General features: G+C 34.5%; 1 protein-coding gene across 1 annotated transcript; it reads right to left on the reverse strand.

Moving 5' to 3' along the window:
• Positions 1–2,553: 2,553 nt before the first annotated feature.
• On the reverse strand, positions 2,554–6,209 carry LOC122060250 (metal tolerance protein 10-like). Its single transcript, XM_042623449.1, has 6 exons — positions 6,032–6,209; positions 5,793–5,905; positions 5,422–5,667; positions 4,381–4,461; positions 3,315–3,545; positions 2,554–3,223 (listed from the first exon to the last, which is right to left on the reverse strand). The coding sequence occupies exons 1-6, from the start codon at positions 6,207–6,209 to the stop codon at positions 2,879–2,881; spliced, it is 1,194 nt and encodes a 397-aa protein (XP_042479383.1). The 3' UTR covers positions 2,554–2,878.
• Positions 6,210–11,882: the final 5,673 nt, after the last annotated feature.

The following is an 11,882-nucleotide window of genomic DNA, read 5'->3' on the forward strand; positions in this document are numbered from 1 at the left end:
GGGGGGGGGGGGGAAGAGGCCTTCTATATAGAGGGGATCACGAGGGTTGGAAGAAGAGAAAAGATTTTGAAGAAATGAAGCAAACTCGGCTGCCATCAAACAAGGGGTCTCTATTTTCACTCCATTCCTGTCTAAGATAAAGTCAATGTGTCTTTTATGGAGGATTTTACCTTAACCACAGTGTGAAAGTACCTGGTATTCCGGTCACCTTGAAAAATAAAATCATGTCTCGCCTTTTGGCACCAAAAAGATTCTTCTGCATATACAATCCAAGAGAATTTCTTCTCTAAACCTTATAGGTCAGAACAAGGGGTTATGTTTCCCAAACAGAGTTTGTCCTCTAGGACAAGGTACTGGGATAGCAATCTGCTTTTTATTTGGTCAATGTGGCTAAACACAATATGATTCCAAAGGGTGAGAGATCTGCTTAAAGAAGCAAGTTTAGCCATAATATTTACACCCCCAGGAGAGTTCCAGATTGTTGAACAGAAGGACATAAACTCTGGATGTGCCACCCAAGCATGTTGGTAATGAAACAAATTTTTATATGAAGGTCAAACCGAGTGAGTGTTTAAGACAATGGGGTTATGGTCTGAGCCCCCAGAGGCCCTTTTGGAGATGGATGCCGAGGGACACAGGGATAGCCATAAGTGGTTTGCATAGGCTCTATCTAGATTTTCCTTAATGAGGTTGGGTGGAGTCTGTTTATTTGACCAGGTGAAGGAGTTTCCTTTCACGGATACTTCATGCAAGCCGTGTTGAGCAAGAACACACTCTAGCGTACTAAACTTGAAGCAGACAAAGCAAGAGAAGTGTGAAAGGAAGAAGCAAGAGAAGTATGGGCATATAACCAAAATACCTTGGTATAAATTGCCTACGCATATATTTTGAGTGTAGATCGAACCATGGCAAAACAATACTCAACAGAACACAGAAAAAGCAAGATTGATAAATTTAAAATGGATGAAAAAATAAGTGAAAGTTACCCGATCCTGGTAGGTGTTCCCTCCCTCCCTCCCTCCCTCCCTCCCTCCCTCCCTCCCTTCCTTGTGAAGCATGCTCAGACTGAGGTTGCATTCTGAGGTTGTATCGGAATACCGGGTCTATTCCTCTCTCTCAGCCGTCCAAGCAGTTGGTTAAGAAACTGATTTGGGTCATCCGTTTGTGACAAAGCCTCCCATCACCATTTCACACACTCTCCACAATCAGCGGTTCCAGAGTTTCCATTCTTGGCCGTTTGTATGGCCTAGTACGGAAGAGCCCTCGGCATCTTTTAAATGAGGAGAGAGAAAAATACCAAAAGAGTAGAAACTTCATCGTATGGTATTTATAGGCTGGCCAGTTTTAGAGAGGGTTCTTCCTGGGCCTTGGTTATTCTACCAGTTTTGTAAAAGGCCATAACAAAGCCGGCACGATAAGAGTTTGATTCGGTTTTTTTTTTTTTTTTTTTAACAGTTTCGGGCTTTTGAATCTTGATACTCATTTTTAGGATAATAAATTTTGACACCCATTTTGTGGGTAGGTGGATCCTAATATTAAGGTGCTCGATTTGATTCGTTTAGTGCAAGATTTTTTTCGGTAAAATCAAAATCAAATTATTTAATAAATGATTTCATAGATTAAAGTCGAAATCATTTATAATCGGTTTCGGTTTAAATGGTTTTCTTATGTTTTCTAATTGTTTATCCAAAATTTCAAATGGATTTTTTACTTTTAAAAATTTTAGTGAAATGGATGTAAATTTTAACATTGAATTGAATTATTTATTTTTATATGTTTTTCCTTTAATAGTTTTCTAACGTAATTTTTTTTTTTCTTTTGAAATGTATGTAAAGTTAACGTTGAATGACTTAAACTTACTATGTATATGTTAATTAGTTTAACAGGTTAAACTTTAAAATCAAAATTGCATCATTTGTTAAAATGTTTTCATTTTAAAAACAAAATCAAATCATTTATTAAACGGTTTTACGATTTTAGTGTAAACGACTCGATTTCGATTTCAAATTCACATCCTTACCTAATATGCCCCATGTAAAGTTTCATTCCAATTATATTGGGCCAAGTTGGGTAATCATGATTTTGTGTATTTTTATTAACTAAAACATTAGGTTGGGTAGTTTTGTAAAAGGAAACCCAAAAGTGGGTAATCATGTAATTTTTTCTTCTCATAAACTCTCATCCCTATTGTACATGGTCAAAAATACCCTTCCTCATATTAATTAAAGAGTTCAGATTTCCATGGTGAAGAGAATGAGTAAAAAGAAATCGAGTCCTATTTCTTAAATAAAAAAAAAAAAGGAGAAGAAGAAGATGGGAAGCTATCATTATTTTTTATTTTTTTATTTTTACAATAAAAAATGATGTTCCATGGTAGTGATTGTTGCCATCAGACCAAAACCCCCATACGGTAAACAACACTTTCACAGGACCAATAAGTAAAAGTGGGATGTGCCATCTTAAATCCACAATCAGTCACTCAAGCAGTGATGGGGAAAGGGCAGAGAAGCTATCAATAATTTGCAAACATGCAGATAGTCACCCCACCAGTCATATGAGCCATTTATGACCACTCATAATTTCAAAACATAATGAAACCATCTCAATCTCAAAATAAGATTATCACAAAGAGAGTGCAGTACAAGCCCAGATAAAAGCCCAACTATGGTGATCACAAACTGGTTCTTTAGGTATCATTTATTTTGCTACATGCCACTTCTTATGAGCTCATATGATGAAGTCCTCATGAAGAGTACCAAATTTAAATTGGCTACAGCATATTCAAACAATCTAAAATGCTTCACTAATGGATCAAGCTCCTCATAAAACAAAGGCTCACCATGAGAATGCATCATCTTCTTCATCTTCATCATCATCACTAGTCCTTGGGCTTATGTTCAGGCTTGTGAGTGAACCCAAAGTCTATATGAACAAAAGCTCTCTCCACCTCTGGGAGTTGCTCAAGCTTCTCTTGGAGTGCCTCACCAATATTATGTGCTTGAATTAGAGGCATGTCCTCTGGTAGGACTATGTCTACCTCCACAAAGTAGTGAAATCCAAATGTATAGGCCCTAACTGTATCAATATGTTTGATCTCTTTATGGTGGTTCCATACTAAATATGTTAGTTTTGATAAATAATCCGGCGGCGCAGTTCGCCCTATTAATGACCGTACGTTCTCCAAAACCGTCCTCGCCCATGTACTCATTGTGTATAAAGCTATCTGCATTTTTAGTATGGATCAGAAGTCACTAAATTTGAACAATTACAAATTACAAATTAGTTTGTGATTAATATTTAAATTTTGAACTTACTACTATAGCTCCCGTGGGATCAATCCACCAATAATATCGAACTGCAAGGACGGCCGATACTAGACCCGTTGAGTTGGTAATCACATCAAAGAAATGGTCTTGAGCATAGGCTTGAACAATTTCGTTTTTGAATCTTCGGCAAAATATCATCAGCATAAATTTTACGATTGTAACGGAAACCATTATTCCTATCATCCATTTCTCTTTCTTACGGTCCAAAGAGGGTTGAGACTGCATCAAATTGGTGCCTATTTAGAAGTTAATTGAACAAGCTTAACCTGCCTTCCAATTCATTAAAACTACTATTTTTGAAAAAAAAAAAAAAATTACCCACCTTGAGATTGAGAAATTAATAAAGTATGTGCATGCCCTTTTATTTTTTATTTATTTTTTATTTTTTATTTTTTACACCTTAAAAAAAAAAGTATTAAGATTCTATATTTTTAGTTTCAAGACATCCAACCGTTACTATGTAGGTTTATTAATGTAACATAATATTACATCTATTGAGTTGGGTGTGGGGCTCATGATCTTCCATAGCTAATATGGGTATGAAAAAAAAAAGAGAGAGACAATAAAGCTATTCCCAAATTAAATAATTTGTTTTTACCATATATGTAATTATTATTATTATTTATATAAAACTATATATGTAAATTTAATAAATTTAACATCTAAAGATATCAAATTAAAAAACAACCAATTCAAAGAAGAATATTGTAGAAAAAATGTAACTAAATTTTATGAATAATACTGCTAGGTTATAAACATGAGATTTTTATTTTATCTTTGAGAAAATGCCATACACAAAGTATTTTTCAAAATTTTCGTAAGTTTATGAATTTATCACATATGATATGCGAATATACTAAGTATTAGCTATGCCAAGGATTATTTAAGATCAAACCATGGTTAGCTCATTTGGAGTCAATCTATCTTAGGTGAAAGCCCTAAATTATATTATCCATCTGGCCTAGATTTTTATCCTTATAAAGCCATTTGTCTTAGAGACAGATGATACATGGTATATCATAAGCTGAATCTAAATGAGATCAAAATTAAATACCTTTTCAATGAGTTGCCGCACAGCCTCCAACAATATCTGGAACCCTAGAGTTGCCATTATTGAAGCAAAAACAACAATACCCTGCAATACAAAACCAAATACATTTACCCAAAATAAAAAAATAAGACAAATGTTTTGGTCTTTTACTATCTACTCATGGCCTTTGCTCTCTTTGTAATGTGTTACCATAAATGATGGATTAGAAATCCATCTTTGAAAAATGGAGCCTTAAGAAAATAAAAAAGGTCATACCTGAGACTACAGCATGTGCGAGATTCAAGAGAATGAGAACTATGCAGCGTTACCTTGAGAATATCGAAAAGATGTTTCGGTTGCTTGATCACCATATCACTTATATGTAGAGTTTATATTTTATGATCCAAAGGCGGGTAGATGGGCTAAATTCTTAGATGATCCTAGAAGCTATATTGTAGCATCTGATTGGTCCTAACATTCCCAAAGAATGGTCATTAGAGCTAGTTAGGGGTGTTCAGAATTAGATAATTTGTTGTTCAGACTTTCACTACGTACAAGTCTACGTATAACTAGGTAATTATATAAATATATATATATATATATACATTTAAAATATATAATTACTAACAATGGTAATAATTATAATTAAGCTACACAATCATGTTAGGTAATCAGGAGAAAATTTTCATTTTTTTCCTTGTAAAACAATTTCACTTCCCTTCATTTTCATTTTACTCGCAACTAAATAGAGCCTTTGTGTGGCCTAGTAGTCCAAGATCCCACTTGTAGCAGGAACCAGATCTTCTCCAGCCCGGGGGTGGAGATGCTGGAGAGGGACTAGTGAGGGTTTTGTGTGTCTCAACTCTCCTCAGCACCAAGAGGATCCAAATCCCTTGTAGCACCTCTAGCCCAACAGTAGGGTGGTTATGCATGTGTGTTCTTTTTCAGTGCTCATGTTACACTTTGGAAACCTTCCTTCTCTTCTTTTATACTACTGCAATGGAATTTATCAGACAACACTACAGCAATATATATAAGTATTAAAAACTTGGATCCAAGAGTTACCACTGGTTGCATCCTCTTCTTGCCAATTGGATATCTATACTGGTTAGGATTTCTCATGGAATAGTCAGTAAACCATAGAATGAAGCCTGATAAGAGATCCAAAAGAGAGTCCAGAGTAGATGCAATCACTGCCAAGGATCTGCTTTCAGTGGAAGCATACACTTTTGCAATGAAAAGCACTAGGTTTGCTATGTTTGATGCATATATTGCTGTCTTTTCACTCTTTGCAAGCTCCTTCTGTTCCCCCTGTGAATAAGAGTCAATATATATTATAGACAATTATTTCTTTGTGGGTGGGCATGTTTGAGAGAGAGAGAGAGAGAGAGAGAAGGGAACCCATTAATTAATTGAACAGAAGAGAACTAGTAAACCTCTGTGAGACTTCCAGGCAAACAACCCAATTCAGTCATTGTCTCCATTTCATTGAAACCTTTCACAAGGTTTTCTTGCTTCCTGTAGTACTTAGCAATCTTTCTTTTTTTCCCTGCAGATCAAGAATAAACAAGAAGAAAATGAAAAGGAGGAACTAAGTCCAAGTGAAATTTTAACTTAAGAACTTGAGGCCATCTTCTTCAAGACAAGTAAACTAATTAAAATGGATAGAGCTTACTGAGAGTAAATAAGTTTCCGAATCGAATTCGGGGGTACTGTTGCTCTGGTAACCGAAAGTCATCGAAATTGAGCTTCCATGACTGCCCAATTGGTACTATAACTGTTTCTCCCTCTGGAGTTGGAGATAGAAGCTCTGTTCTGTAGTCCAAGGAGTCACTGCGAGCTCCACCTACCATTTTCAATTAGCAGCTAATGAGGAAGAAATTAAGGAAGACTTAGATGTCCTTATATAGAAAAACTAATTATAAATGTTCATTTAGATCATTTAGCTATTCTTCAAATTTAAACAAAAGGAAACAAGTAACAGCTTATGTACAAGTACCACAAAACAATTTATTATCATCTCAAATTGTTAAGCTGACATTAACTTATGGACAAACTTGGTAAGATCATTCATATTTCTTATTCAAATGCTATAAACTAGGTATCTGTCATAAGCATCACATCCTATTATATATATCATATAGATTACCTAATTCTTCAACCTACTTGTCCCAAGGAAGTAATTTTTTAACAGCCAACTTTCATAAAGGATGCAACTTTTCCCCCCCTAATTTATATAGAAACAAGTTTTTGAACATACTAAGGGTATTTCAGATACTACGTACTACTTAGGGAGCAATGTATAATCATTATTCTAGGTATCTCTTCACTGTAGGTGAAGAAAAACTCTCTCTCTCTCTCTCTCTCTCTCTCTCTCTCTCTCTCTCTCTCTATATATATATATATATATATATTCTCTTAGTTACTCTATTTCAATAACAACCTTATCCAGAGCAAACGTAGATCCCCCTATGCGACTAGATTTACTAATAGAGGAATATTGATCACCATATGACAATACATGGATTATTTAGTCCACAAAATTTCAATCTTGAACGAATTTATTTTATTTATTGGGTTTGATCTCAGCTTTGAACAATGACCATTATCAAACAATGCAATATCAAACATGCATAACCATGATTTTTTTATATATCATGACTGTATAAACCTTACCTTAACTATCAACTAAAAACATTTTATTATTCTTAATTTATATTCTAAGGGTTCAATGTAATAGATATATTTAGTTAGATTTATATGTAGATATGTGGATTTCTTGGATCTACATTAGATATGGTCCAATTCTTAACATATTTGGTAGTAGATGGATATATAGAAAGGACAAATTAGCATCCTTATCAATAGATATGTATACACAAATACTGTCATGCAAATTCACATTTGCTTTTCCTTTACAATAATTCATGTATTCTTTTAAACTTCAACCCAAGTCATTTTCAGCTTTCTTCTTGTCTGTTTAAGCAGTAGTTAACATATTTTAAAAAAAATTATATATAAAAAAAAATAAAAATAAAAAAGTAAAGTGAGAAGAATGACACTCGCCACTTCATATTCAAATTTTTTTTTAATATTCATATTTGCATTATTAAAAAAATAAAAATCTTGACTAGAGGTGTTTTTTTGCTTCTTTCGTGGAACCTTCCATTTTGATTATCTATAACAATATATAATTATAAGAAGAATGATTTTACTAATATGTGATATGATGGTGCTATCAAATTTTCAACGTGGCATAACACCCAAATCAGATACGAAGCCACCATTTATTTGGTTTTCAAGCATGTCTTTAGTGACAAAAACATGAGTGGTTTACTTACGCTTCTTGAATCTTGAATTGACAAAGGGAAAAAGACGAGCATATCTCAAAATTGATGAGTGTAATCTAATATTTATACATTATAATTCAATCGGGACACTTCTTTCTCCTAAGTTTATTTGTTGGGTAATCCACAATTTAGGTTCAAGTTGGGATAGAGATGGAGTCTTGATCATCCATTACAAAGTAAAGTAGACCCAATATAAAAAAAAAGATTCATGTACATTTTACTAGTTAGTACTCATATTCCTTTTAGCTCCAACCGGTGGGTATAAAAAAAATTTAAGGTTAGAACAATAAATAAAAGAAGAAGGATGGATTTTTTTTTTTTTGGGGGTGGGGGGGGAGTGTAAAGGTGGCAGATTGAATGTTGCCCAGACTGTAGCATCCAAGGTCCACTTCCTATAGACCAAGTTTCATCCCAAACAGAATTTGTCCTCCTCTAGTTGATACCGTTTTGTCGCAATCTTCACTCTCTCTCCTCATACTATAAATGATCTTGTTGCCATCTTATCTATAAAATGTTTTGTTGCAACTCAATGGTGTGCTCCTCTAAGTCACTTGTTCACTGAATCCTCTCTTTCTTCCCTTTTTCTGCTATACTAAATTATCTAATGTCGTATATGATATATCCATATTTATGTATTTCTGATGTTTAAAAACTACAATTGAAGAATCTAACATTTTAGACGTTTATATTTCAAAGGTACCTAATATTTAAAAGAAGGGCAACGGTTCTCTGAGCCTACAAAGTAGGCTACACTAAGAAATAGTTCAATTTTTATTAATTTTATTTTAAAAATAAACAAAATAATAAGATAACTATATTGTTCTGGCATACAGTATGTTGTAGGCTAAGAGAAACTTTTCCCTTAAAAGAATTATGTTCGGGTGTCATAAAGCAATTTTGTTTCATATTTATAGAGAATGATGAAATGATTGAAATACTTAAGTTGCTATATCTATCAAATTCAATTGATTCAATGTATTTTTTCTTTTCCCTTTTTTACTTTTGATTTTGATGATGGCAAACATCATAATATAATATTTTTAATATTACAACATCAATAACTGAAAAAATATTCAATCATAATGTTTAACCATTCTTACAATGTTTGATTTGGATCCAAATCATTCAATTAGTACTTTAAATCAATGCATAATGTAAGATCAAACTGTTAGAAAAATTAAAATTATTTCATTAGGAAGGAAGAACAGACTGCTAAGGCCAAAGAAGGAAGAAACAAATGAAATGTTTAATGGAAACAAAGTCATAGTCAGTGTTGTTATTACAATCATGGTTATCGTCCATCATAGCCACACTCGAGTCACAAGAATTTTAGAAGTGCAAAGTCTTTGCAGAAAGGAATGGAGGGAACAAATAAAAGATGGATGATTGGGGAAGGAGAAATAGCCTATTGAATAATTGGTTCACCCTCACCACTTGATCATATTTAAATTTGTAGTTGTAGTTAATTTAGTATTGAGAGGATTAGTGTAATTTTTTTTTTTTTGTAGGAGTGTAATTTCCAAACATTAGTGACATTAATACTTTGTCTAAAGAGTAAATTACATTCCCCTCCCCTGACCTTTGGTTTAATATCATGTTCTCCCCGCGTACTTTCATATATAGCACTAACCCCCCTGTAGTTTGAAGATTCTAACTAACGTACCCTTTCTGTTGGATTTACCTGTTAAGTGATGACATCATCACTTAAGTTGTTAATTCTCTGACCAAATTACCCTTTCATACGATGGAAGGGTAAATCGACCTAAACCCACTACAGAAGAGGGAAAGAGGATTTAGGGATTGGGTTTTCTCCGTCGTCTCTTGCTGCTCTCTGCAACCTTCATTGACGCTCGGTGGTCATCGTTGGTCGCTCCTCAATCGTTGATCATCAGCGCATTTGTCATCTCGTCGTCCCTTGCCGCTAATCCCTCGACGCTCGCCCCTCGTCGCTCTATGAAAGCTCTGCTCTGCCCTTTGGCCTAGAATCGATTCTACTCGACCCACTCATTGAGAGGAGAAAGGGAATTGATCTGAACTCTGAAAGCTCAAATCCTCCTCAAATCCAAGCTCCAATAATGTCCTCTATAAGTATTACTTCTGCATTTCTCTCTTCTCTAGAAACGGAATGTGTCTGATTTTTTTACTTTTGATTGTGATGAATGTAGTAGGGTTTTATGCTTGAATTTTGTTGATCCTTTATCGAATTTGTGAGGATTGATAGGCTATTTTGATTTAGGGTTTTATACTTGAATTTTGTTTAAATTTTCTTGAATTTGTGAGGTGAAATCCGTTGTAGGATGAGTGATTAATTTGTTATTGTTCCTTGTATGGTAAACCCTTGCTGGAATGTTCCCCCCACATACTTTCATCTAAAATGTTTTCCAAATTTGTGAGGTGAAATGCATTGTAGGGTGAGTGATTAATTTGTTACTGTTCCTTGTATAGTGAACCCCCGCTGGAATTGAAATTTTTTGAGTTTTTATCATGTTTCCTTGTTGGGTGTTGGTGAACCCTTGTGCGAGTAACTCTTCCTTGCATTATTGGTGAAATATGGCTTGAATGTGGTTCCAATTGCAGGCTATGTAATTGATGGGTTCAGATTTGCAACCTGTCATGAGGGTGATTTATTACTTAAGAGTATGAACTGATGTGAATATTTTTAGGTTGCTTATGCATTGTTAATCTTGAATGGAGATAGGTTTGCACAGTTCTAAATTATTTTACTTATTCTTTTCTGGAGTGATGGGTACCTTCTCATCTTGGGTTGTGTTTATTAATAGGAATGCTAGATTGTATATGTGAAAGCAAATACCAAAACATATTGTGTTTTGTGGAGTGATGGGTACCTTCTCATATTGGTTTGGATTTGCATCTAACCTAATATGTACTGATCATGCAGCACTCTGTTATACTCTGAACCAGGGCATACAAGTAGGTAAATGGAATGGAAATCAGGGCAACTATCTTCTATCACTTCTATAGAAAGACTTCAGAGCCTACAATGATTGATCCGGACTTCTATTGCTATAGGGACATGGTTTATGACATCTACATTACAGTTATTAGACATGTCCCTATTGGTCATACTGCGACATTTAAAGTCAAGTGCATAATGCCAAATAACCAAGCTATTGAAGTGGATACAGATGAGAAGGTGTATGATTTGTTTAGATTGCATGCTGGAGTTGATTCAATCAATTTGTATGTATATGATCTCCATTTTGATGAGCACTCATCTTCCACCTACACAATGAACAGATTATAGGGTAACTTGATCACTCGAGACAATCATTATAGTGAACCGAACAAGAATTTTATGATGGTGTTATTCATGTTCATCAAAATCAGAGTGGGTTTGGTGATGATGTTCAGCAAAGTCAGTCCAGACTTGGTAGGCATGCTCAACAGAGTCAAACTGGTTATGGTGGTGTTGTACAATAGGAGCAAAATTTTGTGTCTTCCAGGGCAAAGCATCAAGTTAGGTGAGGTGGTGCTACATTTAGGTGATCTAGCAGTAATTTCAGTTGCAGTCAAATGGATGGGACTGATACGGAGAAGAGGACAGTGGATACTGGATCTAGTCATAGAGGCATTGCTACAAAGAAGGATGCTCAGCAGAGCATGGGTCATGATGATATTGAAGATGATAGTGATGTTAGTTGGCAATGTGGATCTGATAATGAAGACAACATTGTCGATGTGATGAGGATGATGATCTTAAAGATGAAAATATAAATGTTTCTAAAAATCAAGAAGATAGTGATATGGATAGGCATGTGGAGATCTTATATATGATTCAAAAGAATTTTATGAACCATTTGTGCAGCATAATAACAAATATGATCCAAATGGGAAAATAGAGTTAGATGTTGGGATGATATTTGACAATGTGAATCACTTGCGGTTTGTACTTAAGGATTATGTGATTCAATGTGGGTTTTAGATCTTATGAATTAAGAATGAAAAAACAAAAGTAAGAGCTATTTGTGTAGCAACTGGTTGTAAATGGAAAATATTTGTTTCACCTTTATCTGATGGAAACAAAACTTTTATGATCAAGTCAATGTGTAAAGATCATTCTTGTGGACGGGAGGATGTGAACAAGGACATTACATCTACTTGGATAGCCTCACACATGTCTTCACAGTTGAAAGCAGATCCTGACATGAAGACAAG

This window comes from Macadamia integrifolia, chromosome 13 (assembly GCF_013358625.1).
Source record: "Macadamia integrifolia cultivar HAES 741 chromosome 13, SCU_Mint_v3, whole genome shotgun sequence".
NCBI lineage: Eukaryota > Viridiplantae > Streptophyta > Magnoliopsida > Proteales > Proteaceae > Macadamia > Macadamia integrifolia.

Excerpts from the sequence above, each read along its gene's own strand:
- LOC122060250 (XM_042623449.1), bottom strand. The coding sequence starts at position 6,209 with ATGGTAGGTGGAGCTCGCAGTGACTCCTTGGACTACAGAACAGAGCTT. Across the intron at positions 5,668-5,792 it reads TGCCTGGAAGTCTCACAGAG|GGGGAACAGAAGGAGCTTGC; the intron begins GTTTACTAGTTC and ends TCTTATTCACAG. Across the intron at positions 4,462-5,421 it reads AGAAGAGGATGCAACCAGTG|GGTATTGTTGTTTTTGCTTC; the intron begins GTAACTCTTGGA and ends TTTGTATTGCAG.